The sequence below is a fragment of the Anas acuta genome, chromosome 1, assembly GCF_963932015.1.
Source record: "Anas acuta chromosome 1, bAnaAcu1.1, whole genome shotgun sequence".
Taxonomy (NCBI): domain Eukaryota; kingdom Metazoa; phylum Chordata; class Aves; order Anseriformes; family Anatidae; genus Anas; species Anas acuta.
The window spans coordinates 29,660,457-29,678,778 of NC_088979.1; the positions used below are offsets into that span (position 1 = coordinate 29,660,457).

Sequence of the window (18,322 nt, forward strand, 5' to 3'; positions counted from 1 at the left end):
CACAGTCTTACACTTAGTCCTACAATGTTGCTTCCATCTCCTGGAAGCGGCTTTAACCCAGCTGAACACAGGTTACCTCCTATGAAAGTAGCAACACAGCGTGGGACCATTTGTCTTTGCATGCCTTTCTTCCAGTAGTGGCTGGACTGAATGGTATTACTTTTTTTTTTCCCCCCAAGTCATGGAAGGACACGTTTGTTCATCATTTAACCCATAATTTACATGTTAAAAGAAAACATTTCTAAAGCATCAGGAACATAAAATAATAAAGGCAGAGTTTAGCAGTCCAACCAACTACAAAATTCAAGTAAACAGATGTCACATTTGTATGTCACGAAACAGGAAATTTAAAATGTCTTCTTCATAGAACAAGGTTGGTGAAATAACACCACTTTTTAAAATTTTTAAAACAAATCTATGGGTACAATTTCTTAAAATACATTCAAATATGAAACTGCTGCCATTATTGCCAAGATATTTTGTTATGGAAGCAAGCTAGAAGCTTGTTGTGGTTTACCAGCATTTGAATAAAAGCATTTGTGGTGAATGTGAGAAACCAGAATTACAGTTTTCAGATACTAAAGCATATTAAAAAAGGTTATTCTTTAGAGGTGATGTGAGATGACTTAACAATATTGAAAATCACTACTGACTACCTCAGCACACAGAAGCTAAAAATAAGTTTACCTGTGGCTTATCCTGCTTTTAAAGGAAGTGGTTACCCAAGCCCTCAAATATTTTAACAGTTCAGTTTGTCTCTCCACTTTTTTTTTTTTTTTTAAATGAACTGCTGCATATTAAAGGATTGATGGTTATGGAGATTTAATACATTGCCAATTCATGAAACTCAGCTCCTGACTGAAGTAAGCATCTAATCTTCCAGTAAACCTTAATCTTACACAAGTATAACTACTGAGAGACTCACTGCAGTAAGCAATTTTCAGAGCAATAACTGTTTTCTGGATAAGAAATACATACATGTTTTCTGAATGTAAAATATATCAAATATATAGCTGTTATAATTTTAATCTCAAGTCACACCTATGACCTTAAAATGTTCTACTCCTTAAACTATTGTACAGAATGTTTCATCATTGCCTTCTGAAGGTTAAAAAAAGAAGTACAGACATCCATTAATAACACAGATGTTTAAAAAAATACACAAATTGGTTGATTTTCTTTCCTATATTACCTGATCGTGGCTTCAGGCCAAAAGGGATTGCGTTGTTTGCAGTGGGAGACATTGTTGGACTTTTATCCTTGTTCTGTGTAATTCAAGAACACAAATCCAAATAAGAATAAATCCAGAATATCACAGCACAACTGACTGAATAAAATACAAAAGTTACAAATACCACACACTACAACTACTTCACCACAATCAGATCCCAAAATAGCATTGAACATGCAACAACCTCCCATATTTATTCAATTTTTATTTTTTTTCCTGGAAGAGAAGCTTAAGTTTCTGACCAAAGACAGCAAGATACTGCCCCTAGCTACAAACAAGTATGATTATTTTTGTTTTCTCCCACAAAATTACTTGGTTCCAATCATACTTTTTGTGGCACAGTACATTTATGAGAACAAAATAAAGACCATTTTTTTCCCTAAGATATTTCTTACATAGAATGGTAATAAATTCAATGAAACTACTTTCCCTTGGACACTGCATTCTGCCTAAAATGCAGAAAGTAGGAAGTTAATCATACACCTCAGAGCAGGATCACCCTTGACACTGAACTAGGCTACCAGTCAAAGCATGAAGAATAGACTGGAGCATAAAGAGAATGGTGAGGTATAATCATGATACTATCAATAGCAACACAGGAAGAGTCCTACAACTAAACTCCAGAATGTGAATCCTATTTACAAAATGATTCCTCTGGGAGGAACTATAAGAGTCCCATCATACCAAGGCTCATGAGTTTGTGAGCTGCTGATACTTAGTGCAATGTACAGGAAGAAATCCTGTACCTGCACAGAAAATATGAATAATCTCCATAAAGGGTTCCCTACAGTCTCCCTTTTGGACCTTCTGCTGAAATTTGCACCGTGATGGCAAAACGATCAATGAAATTAGCTGCTTCTTGAAAAACTAATCAAGGATGTGACACACAACTGTGCAAAAAAAAAATCTGTTGTAATCAGTGGAAATCCTTGTGAAGCAAAGACAACTTTAAAAGAAAAGGAGAATGATCCAAGATTAAATGTTTCGTACTAAGCTATGTAACTCAGAAACAAACTTACCAGAAAATGTTATTTATATTCTAGTAAACCCATATAAGGACAAGAATAAATGAAACAGGCTAAATAACCTCCAAAGCAACTACTCATAAGCTCATATTTTCTGTGAAGTTCAATTACATGTTTTATTTAGTCTATGAATCATTCATGCAGAAAGTTTTTTTTAAAAAGAGCTAAATGATCATCTATATACAAAAGACAAACAAATGGCACTAACATCTTACCTCATTGTGAGAGGTTTGGCCACTTGTATTCCAAACAATTAGATCATTCTGCATGTTTGGAAAGAAAGAAAAAGATTGTTTCAGAAATTGTATTAGTCATATACCACCACAGGGTACTTTACTTTTGACAGTCAGATACTCATTGATATTAATACTTTCCACCTTCACATTTTTTGTTTTTCAGCACTGTATTGAAAGAATCTTAATGAATATGTATTTTTACTACTAGAGGAACACTGAAGAGACTACTTCAAAATTTTCTTGTGGAAATTATTTGCACAATTTTTTCTTATCTAACTGATTCATAAGCAAATTTGTAAGATTTGAATCTTTGTTGGTTCAAAGGTAATAGCTAATTTTGCTTTGCAGATTTTGTAGTTAAATCATCACAAAGTTTAATATGTGAATAGATATTTTAAATATAGATTTGAAGAGGGAAGCATTCTTCAAGCAACTCATTTCATAATTGCAATGTAACATACCTTTTGTTACCACTTTTGCTACAGTTAAAACTGGAAACATGGAAATCATGTAAATAACTATGAAATAAAATAATTAAATTAATTCTGTATTAGTCATAACTCGGTCAGCAGAAACACTGGCATAGGTAAAAAAATAAATTATATCAATTCAAAACCCCTTCATTAAGGCAAACTTTTTTAATCAAGACAAAAACGGAAACCAAAATAAGACAGAACTTGAAACACTTGATCCCAACGCTCAGAATTTTCAAGAAGTTAGCAAGATGGGAAGGAAGATTTCACTCCCATTTTGCCACATGACCTTCCCTGGCCACCTCTTTAACTTGAAAAATAAAATCCCCAGCTACTGACCTTTTTCATAATATTACCTCAGCCACTGCACTAGCTAGAATAAACAGAAATAAATCTTACCAACCAGTTTTGCCTTAAATATACTGCTGGGAACAAGAATTCAGCAGTTTATTAAAGTACTACAAGAACTGGGGTATTTGGGGTGAAGGGGAAGAGGAACCAGATGGTTTACTTTATTGAAGATCTAACTTTGATGAGACTTATTTTTGGCAGGGGAAATACAACTACTGTAATATTTATTGGAAGACATCCGTTTCATTATATCAGCCTTTTTCCTGAGACATAGGTAAAAACTTAACATCCCATGTACAGTCAAACCTTGAGATTCAATCTAGGGAAAAAAAAACAAAACAAAAAACAACAAAAACAAATCCCAAAAGGGCCTAAACTAAAGGGTCTGAAATTCCATACACCAATGAATGGAATGAGATGACCCATTCCATTCCAAATGTTTCCGTATTTATTGTATCTAGACACCTACATACCTGACTCAATGGCCATTTTTCACCCTGTTCACATGTTCTCACTTCACTCTTGGCTTTCTCCATTATTAATTCCCTCCTCCTCTGAAATTCTAATTCCTCTTCAGCATTTTCTTTCTGCAAGATGAATTACTTTAGACTGTGAATCACTAGAAACAGAATTGTGTATTTATTTATTTTTTTGCTATAACATTACCTCAGAAGTATTTCTTACAAACACTGATGAAAAGTGAACTATAAAGAGACAATCTACTTGCAGGTCCACTGCTAACAGGTAGATAATTTTGTAAATCTAAAACTAATTCACTTCAAACATAGAAAGAGTACACTCAGCTAAGCTGTTAACAATAGTAATTTATTCTCATGGCCAACAGAATACATGAAAGAAATGGCCCATGAAAGATGACTCATTCTGCACACAGAAAAGCTGCACAGAAGGTAAAAAAGGAAAAAATGGTATGCAAAAGCAGATGATGAATGCAGAAAAAAAGTGTTTACATATACATAAAATTCCACAAAAATAGCTTAAAAAACTAGTTGCATCCTCCATCCTAGTACAGTTTTCCTTTACCTACTTGGTAGGTTAATAGTTGACGCTGGTTCATTTCCTGCCTCACCCCCAAGTATTTTGTAATAATATGCTCATTAACGTACCTGACCAAGGGAAGACATCTCCATCTGCATTTGACCGCTATGTATAAAGATAAACAAATGCAAATATGTAATTTATTTTGTAGAAACTTAAATATGATGAATCTAACAAATGCAATATTTTTTCTACAAAAAAAAAAAAGGTAGATAAACACACTTTACTGTGGACTCCTGAAATTCTAAAGCTGTTGCTGGTTCCATGGGATACAGATTCACATCACTGCTCTCTGAAATATCCATGCTTAATCTGTAAGGTTTGAAATAAAAACATTGCACTGGGATATAGTTTTGGTAATCGCTCTGTTATGTATTTAATTTCAAACAAATGAATATATTAAATATTTTTAGTCATGGTATTAACCCAATCAATTTTCCCTCTTAAAAGAGATCACCACTTTGGTCAAAGCAACATTAACATCTGCAAAATATCCTGAACAATAGCTTGTATCAAAACAAAAAGACCTGTTTACTACCAACAACCATGCTACTACACGTAATACCGAAGATGTCTACACCCAACCTCTAGCACCCTGCGTCTGAATAGAATCCACAGCCCTAGTTAAGAGATTCACATTTAATTTACAGAGCATGAAAAAAAAGCAGCAAAACAGTAAACTCCCAATAGCCAACAAATCAGAAGAAAGAAGTGAATACAGAAAAGGGAGTGAAGAAAGCATCTAAAAATACTGAAGACTGAGTCTGAAATGCTTTTCCTTTCCTGAATTACTGCTAATGTACACAGAAGATAGGCAGATATGAAACTCTGCAGACCATTAGCAGCACAACAAATGGATGTTTATTTATTTATTTAACAAGTTAAATAGTCATATTTGTTATTGAAAATAGCTCTAGTAGATATGTTCTATATGGAGCTCTAGTCAGTGCATGCTAAGTATGCTTCAGCATCACCTGCTGCTTCAACCCCTACAGACTCTACTTTGTAAATCCTAAATGGCTTTCAGTGTCAGACGAGGATAATTCCAGCTAAAGTCACTTATTTAAATTAAATTTATCCTGATCAGATGATTATACTAATGCACAATGGAAACTTCTCTGGGGAAAGTTAAAAATTTTGCCATGCTGTAGGCTTAAGTTAAAAGCATGTGAAAGCTTCTGTGTATCTTAAGTTACAGAGCAATGCAAACATTTATACTCCTTTATGGATTTGGATGAAGATAACAATACTACTCAGCATGACAAACAAAATTTTCATCACACAGCTTTATATAATGTATTTATTATATAAACTGCGGTATCATCCAGTAATCGTGCAAGCAATGATGAGGAACCTGTGGCCCAAAGAATGGAAAGTCAACAGCTTTATTTGGTAAATACTAGGCACCCAGGTGTGTCATGCTGGACAAGTCTGTTTGTTAACACACAACAAACAGACACATGAGTGGCCTGCTTAGCACCTGGCATAGAAAAATAAATACATACATGACATAAGTCATCTTTAAAAGCCACATTTCATATATACTATCGTGCCCTTGAAAGCACATCTGAACAAGCACGGAGAAACTGAGAGATGAATTTTCTGTATTTTATTGCTCTCTGTAATTTGGTAAGAGAAACTAAAGATGTAGGAAATATCACACAATATTTGATAAACAAAGTGACAAGTTTTACAAGGCTAAGAACTGAAAGTTTTTAATGCCACTTCTTCCACTTTAACAGCAGCACTTCTCCCACAAAGTAATAAGCCTCAGATGAGGTACAGAAGCAATGGAATACTTTCTCACAGAAACCACTGGAATTAAAAAAAAGCTTTCCTTTTTTTTTTAATTAAGAAAAAAATACTCATAAATCAAGTATTTAGTATACAATTCAAGAATTCAAGTATTCTCTGCATGATTCAAAATAACGCCAGGTAATTCCTTCTCATGAAATACTAAACAGAAGTGAAATTTTGTCCTAAAAAAGCAGAAACATTATGCTAAGTGAAAAAAGCAATGTCAAAATAAGTTTTTAAACTAAAGAACAGAGTAGTTGTAAGAACAAATGGACACAGTAAACTGGCCAAGGGAGGAAGGAAAAACAAGGATATTTTAGACTGGAAAAGATAAGGAGTTGTCTAATTTTCAGAGAAACTAAGCTCTAAAACAGCTACCTCATATAGGTAATGAATAAGAATTAGTTTCTTGGTTTTTAAAATGAGTTCAGTCAGTTTTTGGAAGGGATTACACATAGAAAAGCAATAGCAAGCATACAGACAGAGCTATCTACAACCTCAACTGTCCTTTTAAGTCAGACGAGCTTTTTTTTTTTTTTGTTTCTTTTAAATATTTATTCTTTTTGTTTATTCATAGACCCAGGGTCATTTCACCTGGCTTTAGGCACCTAGAACATGCATAAAGAATTAGAAACACCTTTGCCTTCTACAGTCAGCGGGAATCCTAAATCACATTCTCTAGCTGCCTCTTCCTTTTTCTCATTTCAGCTTCAGAAGGAGACTAAAGGAACTCCATCACTAGTTCAGGCACCTTTTTTATATGTCTTATTAATGCAGGGCAAAGCTGGGCCACAAAACCTTCTACAAGCCCTACATAATAAATACATCAAGAAAGAGTAGAGGATAGTTTACAGCCCCAAAAAGAAATTTGACTATCCTACAGGAAACTTCAGAAAAATCACAGTAGTGTACAGAGTGAGATTAATAGCTGTCTCTCCACCTCTAAATGTATTTTATTTTTATACCTGAAATCCTTATTAACATACTAGAAATACTGTACATACACAAGAGAGAATGCAAGCTGCCTTAACTATGTGCCTCCAGAAAATTATTAGTATGCTAACAGAACAGTTGGTAACTCTGGAGAACTTTAAATTATCAGTTTAAAAAGAACTCCAAAAGCTATTTACAAATATTTTAAATACATGACATTAAGACACCAGCTATTTTAAGCATACCTGTTGGGATCTTGTAATAAATCTACTGCTTCTCTTAGTTGTTCTATCATTGCTATATCAATAGTTTGTTCTTCTGATAAATTTATTCTATAATAGAAAACAAAAACATCCAAAAAGGGGTAAAACAGCAGTTATCAAGGATACAGCAAGTAGTAAGGGCATGGGGGAACAGCCTCTATGCACACAAAGTGCTAAATTTATGGAGTGTCTTCAGAAAAAATTCACCAGCATTCTGCCTTTAACAAAACTCCCCAATCCAATACATACGTAGGTAAACAAATGTGGTAAACTAAAACTTTTGCATCTCAGTTAAGTAGACTGACTTCTAAAGCTGAAAATTTATTTACTAATATTTGACTCTTAGTAATTGCTTTCATCACATATATTGTTACTAAAACAGTGATTTTTTAAATGGACAGCATGCTTTCTTTTGCTTTTCAATATCTGCAATGCTTTCTGGAGTTTAGAAACCAATCAATCACCCATTAGTTCTGCCAACAAGGCTATTTCAGAAAGTACTTATTTTTCCCTCCTTCGAGTATTTGTTTTTAATCACATAGGACTCTACTGTTCTGCTTAGTGAGAACTTCGCAGTACACTGTTGTGCTAAATCATCCTTTCTTATGCATTCTTGTCACTGACTGATGTTCACTGCTCTTGAATTAATGCTTATGAATTAATGGCTGCTTCAAGGTTAAAATTATGACAATGTGAAAAGAGACTGATAGAGTTTCAAATTTTTTTTTCATTTGCATTTATCTTAGATTTTTTAAGTTTTGATAAAATCTTTTTTTTTTTCCTAAAACAAGAACAAAAACGATGCCATAAGCAGACTAAATAACAAAATACTTAATTAAAAAGCTTGGCCTCTACATAGGTTAAAAAACACAATACAGCTTTATTAGTGCCTTTATTAGTTGCAAGATAAGATCCACTTTGTTTATCAATAATGTATAAAACACCGAGCACCTATAGAGAGTGCAAGGCTGTGCTTCTGTCACACACTTCCAACTCTACAAAATTATTAACTGAGAAGGAAAGACCAGTTTTGGTCATCTAATGAAACAATACAATTAATTACTTATAGACACACACAAAAATACTCACATTTCCTCTGTTTGCCATTGTGCATCCTCTTCTATTCTCAATAATTCATCGCACTCCGCTGCTCTGCTCTGTACGCAGACAAAGCGATTAAGAACTGAACTTTGCAATTAAGTAGGCAGATAATTTTTCCTTTCAGACTCAGCACTGACCTATTTTATTTAACAGTTTAGGGTGGCTAGTTGAAGCAATCCAACACTTTTGCTCCACTCCTCACTCTACCCCCTTTTCAGACACTAATTACTTGATCTTCTATTCAACAATCAGATTTTATTGAGGCCAACATCCCTCATCTTCCTTTAACTTTAAAAAGAAAGTCAAGTAGCACGAGAATTCTTTATTCTATGTCCCAGATTTCATTTGCGCCTTTCTGGTGTATGCAAACAATGCTTCAGTTAAGCATGACCTTAACTGTAATCTTAACTTGCTCTCCTCAAACAGCCAGATTTGTTTACAGAGCAAGGAAATTCCAAATATGGAAACAGTAACAATTCTGTGTTTCATTCATAACTATTAACAGGATCCCTATTTCACCATTTTTAACAGCTCTGATTTAAAAAAAAAAAAGGAACAAAACTGCATGCAACAATTCATATCAGCTGTCCAGTTATTTTGGGTTAGGTGTAGGTATAAATCAGAGCTCCCACTGTCCTACCTGTAATTATGAACTGCTACTTATTAGAATACTTGAATCCCTCACTTATGCTTCCATTTGGTATTTTGCAAATTTCTTCGTTTTGGATGGGCAGAACACTGAAGTAATTTAGCTGCCGCTACAGACAGAAGCTCTCTGAGTGGACGTGCATTTATGCTGGTAGAGAATGAACAGCATAAAACAGAAGCCTACCCTCTTCGTGTCACGGGTTTGGCACAGACGCCGCATCACCCTGTACCACCAGTAAACACTATCCAATTCTGCCAGATGTGCCACTGAGGAGTGTAGCAGCTTCTCTAACATTCCCCAGGGATGGCACATTTCACAATAACAACCCCCAGTAGAATAAAGACATTCTTTTCATCCTTTTTAATTATTACAGAAATGAAGTATTTGAGTTTTCCCATAAGGGCATAAATCACGAGGTAAAAAAAAAACAGCACTTGTTCTAGAAGGCAAACCTCAGTTTCTGGGCATAATTATACAGATAAGATAAAGCCATACCAACTAGGATGAATATTTGAAAAACACAAAATCTTCCAAACCTAAGCCCTCTTTTGGCACAGCAAGTGGTACTGAGTTAATGTATGGTTTGGTTAACCAGAATTTCAATTTTAGATGTCCCAAAATACATGTTAGTAGATGACAAAGTATAAACCAGAGAATACAACAGAGTCGGAGATCTGCAGCAGAAGGTAAATACCCCCAGTTCAAAATCCTCAGCACAGAACAGATGAGCTACCTGTCACCAACTGCTGATCTCAACTGCCATAATGTTAAGAAGATAACAAAACACAAATAAATTAAAGTGCTTACTCTAGCAATACTGCCATACCACCTTTCAATATTGTAACCTCTTTTATTGAACCACTGTTTTCTTAAAGCCTTAGCCACAAGGTAAAGGACAACTTGCAAACCAGAAAAGAGTTATGGGTATAATAATTTACTAGATTAATTATCATCATTTTAAATTCATCTATTTTTGCATTCTGCATCTTTTATGACAATGAATATTGTGGTACATTATTCATTAAGATGTCTACAGTTTGTTATTCCTGCTTGTTCTATACTTATGAAAGCCATGAAGATATTTCCCCCATTTAAAATTGACCACAAACTTGCCTTAATGTAACTCATAAATTCAGTAGTAAGAGCATCTGATTCATCAAACTGGTTTCCTGTTTCTCTTGACTTATCGTTGACAATCAAGTGAGAAGATCCCTGATGGAATTCCACTAAAAACAACAATAACAGAAGATAGAATGATTTCTGGTTCAGCTGAAATTTGTTACTCACAAGAATACAGATTATAGAGTTCAGAAACAATTAAAGTTTAAATTCAAACCATATTAAAAACCTCAAACTAGTTATGACTTTTGCATTCTAGGGATCGATGCCAATTCATTCCAAAGCTGTAATAAATCAATATCCTTGGCTCATACGGTCATAGATCAGCTCACAACAGGCACTGATGGTGTCAGTTTTGAGTTACACAAAACGCCTTGCCAGTACCAGTACAAGAACACAGTGGGAAAGCTACAGATTTTACAATAGTCGCATATCTCAGCCAGTGACTAGCAGGTTTTTTATGCAACTTTGAATGCTGTAACACAAACTCTCAGCAGAACTCCAAAAAAAAAAAAAATCAGAGCCTTCCAAACAACGTGAATCTCCTGCTTATATATACTGTTTCCTAAAGTACGTGGCAATAATAATTTTCTCCTCTGATTGAGACAGTCTGATCCCATAATTTACCCTCTGATGCATCGATAAACACTGTAGGATATGATACCCTTACTATCTCACTTATTGTTCTACTATATTCTGATGAGAATCTGAAGTTCATTTAATCTAGTACTTAACATTAGTGTGAAAGATTCATCTCCTACTTACATGGTTTCCACGTACAACTCCCTAACATTATCTTGCAGTTTATTATTAGTATGCGTGGACCTTAGAGAAACACTGTTTATTAATGATAGCTGTATGCTGATAAAGGTGTAACTAATAATATTTAGATAAAATTACACTGTCAGCACCTGAAGAGATGCTTATTTCTTTCCAGATGTAATGCTGGCTTTGATAAATAAAGTTTTATATGTACATGCATTAAGTACAGCCATCTGAAATGGACTCTACTTTTACACGTAGCTAATTCAGAATCTGAACTAGCATTTGACAAAAGCTATTTGTTGGTATTACTGATTGAGAAGCATGGTTTAAACTGTCTCTCATTCTTCTTCCCCCAGTCAGAACTACAACTGAATAACTCTTGAGAAAGGTGAAACAAGTTCATGGAAACTGCTACAAAGAATTACTATAAGGATCTTGATTCAGTGTAGTTAAAACTATTCTAAGTAGCACTTTCTTCTGTTTTAAATGACTTCATAGGTATGCTTGAAGCCTTCTAGATAGGTAGGCATTTATTCAAAAAAAAAAAAAAGATAACGAAAATACTTGCTGTTTGATAGCAGTATAAGCAAGAAAAACAATTTAAGGCATTTATCCAGTGCAAAATAGAACACTGACCATTCCAAGGAAAAAGAGTAGCAAAGACAAAGTATCTAATTTAAAGGTGACATTTGTAGCCTTCTGGAAGACTGACTGATACTTCTTGGGCCATGTTTTTTTGCAAACTTGATTTACAGCCTTATATGTAGAATTATAAAGAAATGTGTATTTTTAGCTTCCACTTTTTTCACATTCCAACCTTTTCTTGAGTTAGCGTGGTGACCCGAATCTTCCTTTATAACCTGATCTTCTTCTACAATGTCGGACATTGGAACATTAAAGCTGATAGTATCTTCATCAGATGGCTAAGAAAGAATAAAAGAAACATTGATTTCAGTTCAAATCAAAGACTGAGAAAAATTATTTATTGTATCTTAGTGAACACACTGTAGATTAAAAAAGCTAGTATTAGAGAGGATACCAGTGCATCTAACATGATCAAGTCCTTGTATAAGAAGCTGCTGTCATGCTGAACACATCCTCACAGTAGGCTTGCCAAGCAGCACAATTCTTCTGTCTCTTTTCCTACATTCCTCACTTCACCAGCCCTCTCTTACCAGTGACACTGTTGCTGCCTTTCTGCATTTCTTTCCTGGACAGCTGATAAAGGGGCTCCATGTAGCCACCAAAAAGAACCTAAGCATCATATCACAGTTCTTTTGTCTTTCCATCCAGGCCTCCTTTATCTTTATCTTATGTGATGTTTAAATTCAGTTACTCTAGATCAAAGTTTTATGTTTTGTTAATCTCACAACTATCATTTCAAAAATATTGCAGTAGAATATTATTATATATGTATTATTAAAAGCTTTGAAAACAGGCAAGTTTTGTTTGATTGTTTCTTTGGTTTTTTGGCTAGGCAGAGTAAACAGCCACAACTTTTAGAAAAGATTTTGGAACGTTGGTGTAAAAATAAGTAAATAAAAAGCAGTAAGCCACCGGAAATTCAATTTATAAATAAAAAAATTATAAATCCCATAAAATAATCCCTCGACTTAAATAGGACTTCCAGGGTCCATAGCCTACCGCACTCTGCAATTCATGTTCCAGGTGTTTCCTGTCAGTATGCTATCAAACAGAAACTATCCAAAGCAACATACAAAAGTCCTCATTCCTCCTTCATAGGGAAATACTGTATCTCACTTCCTACATCCAGTTTTACCTTTATTCAGCTAGCAAAAGAAAGAGACAAAGGATATAAAGAATCAAAAGCACAGGCTGAAGAGTCCAACTTTCATTTCAAAAACCTAACATTTTTCCACCACAATTTGGATGATGCATTCTGAAAAGAGTTTTCCTACAGAGTCTTGCTGGTACTACAGCATCTCTCTTATGGGTAATGCAGCGGGGACACCATCTGGATCTTGACCAAGTTCCTGTTCTAATGAATTTTAACTGAGGAAAAAATAAAATCAAAGGAAGGTAGAAAGTGAATCTGCTACTCTCTGTTCGTAAAAGATGAGGTACGTGGGAGTCTGCTCTCTTCAAGCAGAATTCGTCTTCAAGCTGATGTGATCAATTTTAGAACAATATGTCTTTCACTCCAACTGCCCAAGACTACAGCTCTGAAGAATTGACCTTATCAACAAGCCAGACTAATAGACTTAATTTCATCAAGTCTTCCCTCTCACATGTATGTATCCAAACCTAATTAGCAAGCTTCTGGAAAAAAAAAAAAAAACAACAAAAAAAACAGATTGGTTTTCAATCAAACAAGCACTTCATTTAAATTTCCCTTTTCACATTGCACAAATGCAAAATGACCTCCTGGCAGTATTCTGTAAAAGAGCTGAAACTCAACAGCAATTAGCTTTCAAACTAAAGCGGAGCTTGGTTTGATATATTTGATGCATTTATAGAAACCCTGCAAAAATGTATTCAACAACTCATAAAGGCATGATCATTTAATGTTTATCTAGTGTTTGGTATGGAGGTTTCTGTCATTACTGATGTACTTGAATCCGTATTCACAACATGCTAATATTTCTTCCACAATTCTCATATGTAGCACATTTATTAAAGTTGGTCTCAGAAGGAAAAGTGAGTAGTGAATTTATTACCAAGCATATTTGGGATTACTGATACAAGCATCAATCTTCTCCTTAACAGCATAGCAGTTGACAGGCAGAGATGGAATGAGTAAACAGTTCCCATATAAAAAGTCTTTGTCCTATAAATATGTACTGGTTTAGTCCAGTTTTCTCTAAAATATATTTTTTCCTGCAACATGCCAATTGCTACATTTTGACTACAAGAAAGACAATCTATTTTGTAAAGGTGTTATTTATAGCTGAAGAGGAAGTTCTGGGACAAGTTTCATTAACAAACTAACAACTTCAGGAAGCGTAAGAATGGCAAAACAGTTTGCAAGCCTCATTGAATGGGCTGCACACTCTTACAATTAAGTAAAAAGCCTGCCCAAATGATTGGCAACCTTTGTGTTTATAAGTGATTCTGTATTCAAAAGACCACAGTGTAAGTGGATTAATTTTCAATTTGATTTTGTAGTAAATACAAATTCAGTATCTAATCTCAATTCTTTATACATTAGTTTCAAAAGCAACAGACTCTTTTCCTCAAAGGAAGACAGAAACAAGCAAAGAACAAATGCAAAATTATTTTAAGTAGGAAGTCCATTCTCTTTCTGTTAATATTTTATTGTGAATATCTGAGCATTTCCCATTAGGTCCATTCATTTGTGCTTTTCAGAAATATCATCACTGAAGCATACTAAAGTTATTTACTTATTTATCGTTATCTCATAGAATCGTTTAAGTTGGAAAATACCCTTAAGATCATTAAGTTCAACCATCCACATAACACCACCAAGTCTACTGCTAACTCTATCCCTTAGTGCCATATCCACATATCTCTTACATATGTCCAGGGATGGCAACTCCGCCACTCTCCTGGGAAAAAAATTATTATTAATAAAATTCAACTTTAATTGGTCATTTGAGTACCCAAGAAGAGACCTGTCTATGATTAAGCGCCCTATTTGACTGAGTGTAGCCTCAAAAAAAAAGTCTAGGAAATGCAGCTGTAACTGCTTAGTAGCACACTACTCTCAGAAAGCTGTCTTTTTCTTTGCCCAGTCATACAAAATAGCTCAAGAAAAATTCTGAAGGCATATTTCCAGCACTGCCTGTCTGCCAGAGCATGTAAACACACTAATCTGCAAGTTCCTAAAGTTCTTACTCTCCATTGAACTGTCATATCCATGACACCACAGAACACATTGGGACCAGGCACACTGAACTCCTGTTAATTCCAAACAGACAAGATTCACAAATCAAAGAAAAAAAAAACAAAAAACAAAAACAAAACAAAAAAAAAAAAAACAAGTGAAAAGGAACTAGACATATAATATAACAGTTTGTTGGAAAAAACAAATGTGTATTCTGTTTTGGACCTTGTTCTTTAAGTTATTATCTAAACTGGCTGAAAACCATACTGAATTTTCACTACTGGTAGGTTGTTGTCCATTTACTATCAAGTATCTCACTGGCATCTCTAGACTAAACATCATCATAGACTAAACCAGAAAAAAAATCCCAGACTCCTTTTATCTTTGTTTTATGAATTTCTCACTAATAAATGACTGCCAAGGGTGTGGTTGCACAGTTTTGATACCTGAAGTTGCATTCACATGGTTGCCCTACAAAAAAAATAAGGGGGTGAGGGGAAGGGAGGTAGACAAAATTCAAGCAACTTACCTCTGTTGCTGACAAACGTTTATCGCCATTATCACTCCCAACACCTGAATCTGAGTCCTTTTTATTTGGGTAGATGTCATCAATGCTAGATGTGAACAAAAAAAAAAATCAATAGAAGACTGTCATAGCATGCATGGTTAGAATTCTGTCCTGTTTTCAATTAAAGCAAAATTCCCTCCATTATCAATGCCAGTGAATAAATAACTCGTATGATTACTAACTGTACATCTGCAGTATGATCCAAGTAGATCAGGTAGACTGTTTGGTTAGCTTAAGGATTAATGAAAACAGAAATTATCTGTCCTAAAGGTTACTTCTGTTACCAGACAAAAATGCGTAATTATTAAGTAAGTAGCACAGGATTTTGACTGAAGTCATTAAACCATGTGATTGAAAAACTAAACTAGTTGAACTCAAAAGAAGAGTCAACTAATTTAAAGGTAACCACTTATGCATTAAAACGAGCTGTTAACTCCCTGGGGCTTGGAGTAATTATTAACACAGAAACCTCCTTTTGAGTCATTAAAATAGACATTGAAATTTAATATTTGAACAAAATGACTACAATAATTGCAATTGCTATCTCGTTTTTTCTTTAATTGCCTAATATGACCTCTACTCATTTGAAAGTACCCAATTAGACACAATACTCATCAGCTAACTATTATTTTTATATATATAAATAAAAGCATATCTGTATACGCTCTATTTCCTACTCAATTACAATCCTGAAAATTGTAACACTGATTTGAGATTGACACAGCAATTTAAGAAAAAAGAACAGCATTCAATTGATTAAGATGAAAAATATTTTTCACTTTGTTCCAGGATCATAAATATTACATGAAAAATTAAGCAAGATCTTTATTCATACCTCTCTTCCACAGGTTGTGGCAAATGTGGCTGTTCCATGGCATTAAGATACAGAGAGTCTGCTGTTTTAATCTGGCAGGCCTGTACAGTCAGATATTTGAATATATGCACCTTACCCTTTGTACAAATCTGTTGGACAGGAAAAAAATAGGTTTGTAACTAGAACAAAAGAAAAATGTATTTCAAATTTCATGTAGTGAAATTCTCTGAAAACTAACTCACATAAACATAATAGAAAGGAAAACAGATTATTTGTTTTAAGAATTAAGAGCTACTTCAATTAGCCAAATAATGATTTGAGATCACTAGCATAAATACACTGGGAGTAATACAGAAAACAACAAAAATTTATTCTACTTTAAAAGATCCAAATTTGCTTTCTGCTCCAAAAGGATTATGATTAATAAAATATATTTCAGTCTATTACTAACTGCAAAGTGAGTAATTATTTTCCAAAATTAGTCAATAGTGACATTTAATTAACAAGCATGCTCTTTACACTTTGTCACATTGCTTCTACTATTGCTCATTAATGTTTATGATGCATTTCACTGGCTTTTGCTTTTTTTTTTTTCCCCCTCTATCCGTACTCTTTAACCCACATGCTTGCTGGAATTTCCTTCGTATGTTTTGAGCTTACTAACTGCACTGCCATTTGTAGTTAATGAAAAGCATTTCTCCAGTGTAGTAAAAACTCTCAAGTATTTCCACAGCTGTTGATCATCTTGTAGTAGATACAGTATGATGAATCTAGGGTTCAGCAAGTCAACAACAAAGCTGTCCTGAAGCAGCAAGCAGATGTTTCATTTATTTATTATTTCTCAGCATGGCCTATATTCAGAACAGGAGTCTGATCTCTCCGTGTATGACATTCTGTACATTCATAATATAAAGTTAAATAAACTTCATGTGGATTGTGTTCTAGGCTGCCTGAATGTATATTGCTTTGAGTTCATAGTAAATTGCAACAGAACTTTCTAGAACTAGCCTCTTATTAAAAGAAAGAACTGGAGCCTTGAGTTGGAAGACCATGACTGGGGAAACAAGCTCCCAGACAACTCTGAATTTGTGCAGGATTTGCTACTCCAGCTGGATGTATATAAGTCTATGGGGCCCAATGGGATTCATCACAGGGTCCCTCAAAGAACCAGCTAATGTCATTGTGAGACCTCTCTCAATTTCAGCAGGCTTTGGAATCTGGAGAGGTCCCAGTCATAGCATAAAGCTGTCAGTGCCCAAACGAGCGGCTGAGGTCCCTGGGTTTGCTCAGCCCCGAGCAGAGCAGGCTGAGGGGAGGCCTCTTGGCGGCCTGCAGCTCCCTCACGAGGGGAGCAGAGGGGCAGGCGCTGAGCTCTGCTCTCTGGGGACAGTGACAGGACCCGAGGGAACGGCATGGAGCTGGGACAGGGGAGGGTCAGGCTGGGGGTTAGGGAAAGGTTCTGCACCCAGAGGGTGCTCAGGCACTGGGATAGGTTCCCCAGGGCAGTGGTCATGGCACCGAGCCTGATGGAGTTCAAGAACCATTAGGACAATGCTCCCAGATGTCCTTTAATTTTTAGGTGGTCCTTTGTGGAGCCAGGAGTTCGACTGATGATCCTTGTGGATCCCTTCCAACTTGGAACATTCTATTACTTTATAATTAAGCCAGGAAGTTTTCCAACAACTCTCTTTTCCAAAGTTATACACACATTAGGTCTCATATGGAGATAGGAATGACAAAAATAAATATGTAGCTTTATTCATATGAAAAATGGAAATATTCTAGAGTGACATTGGTTTCAATGGTGCACACACTTATGATGCTTTGTCTTGTTTATATATCCACAACTAATGTCTGTGCTGACAAGTTCAGATGTCTGCTATTACAGAAAGCTGCATTTTATAGGCTGTAAGTTATCATCCACCCAATATTAAGGCACAAATTAAATTACGTTACTTACTTGTGCTGGTGGAGACTGCAAAGGATTGTTGTCAAGCAGTAATACTTGTAACTGCACCATCTTTCTAAAACAGATGGGAATCACAAGCACTTTATTGCAAGAAAAGTCGAACTTTACCAAGGGAAGCTGCACTAGTTCTAAAAGCAACAAAAAAGACAAAAGGTGTTATATCTGTA

At 35.0% G+C, this 18,322-nt stretch overlaps 1 protein-coding gene across 8 annotated transcripts in view; it reads right to left on the reverse strand.

Annotated features, from left to right (window-relative positions):
- LRCH1 (leucine rich repeats and calponin homology domain containing 1) overlaps window positions 1-18,322 on the reverse strand; it is a 115,480-nt gene that overhangs the window by 31,016 nt on the left and 66,142 nt on the right. For 4 of the 8 annotated variants that reach the window (XR_011093990.1, XR_011094007.1, XR_011094000.1 and 1 more), the window contains exons 5-16: window positions 18,147-18,283; window positions 16,208-16,335; window positions 15,334-15,418; window positions 11,817-11,922; window positions 10,229-10,341; window positions 8,455-8,522; window positions 7,348-7,434; window positions 4,595-4,684; window positions 4,441-4,477; window positions 3,790-3,903; window positions 2,472-2,519; window positions 1,193-1,265 (exon numbers count right to left, since the gene is read on the reverse strand). Coding sequence is in view for 2 of the 8 variants with exons in the window: in XM_068674731.1 (XP_068530832.1) it covers window positions 1,193-1,265; window positions 2,472-2,519; window positions 3,790-3,903; window positions 4,441-4,477; window positions 4,595-4,684; window positions 7,348-7,434; window positions 8,455-8,522; window positions 10,229-10,341; window positions 11,817-11,922; window positions 15,334-15,418; window positions 16,208-16,335; window positions 18,147-18,283 (1,086 nt within the window). In the remaining 6 variants the exon portion in view is untranslated. The remainder of the gene's footprint in view (window positions 1-1,192; window positions 1,266-2,471; window positions 2,520-3,789; window positions 3,904-4,440; window positions 4,478-4,594; window positions 4,685-7,347; window positions 7,435-8,454; window positions 8,523-10,228; window positions 10,342-11,816; window positions 11,923-15,333; window positions 15,419-16,207; window positions 16,336-18,146; window positions 18,284-18,322) is intronic. The other 4 variants (XR_011093998.1, XM_068674743.1, XR_011093994.1 and 1 more) reach the window with 3 other exon arrangements.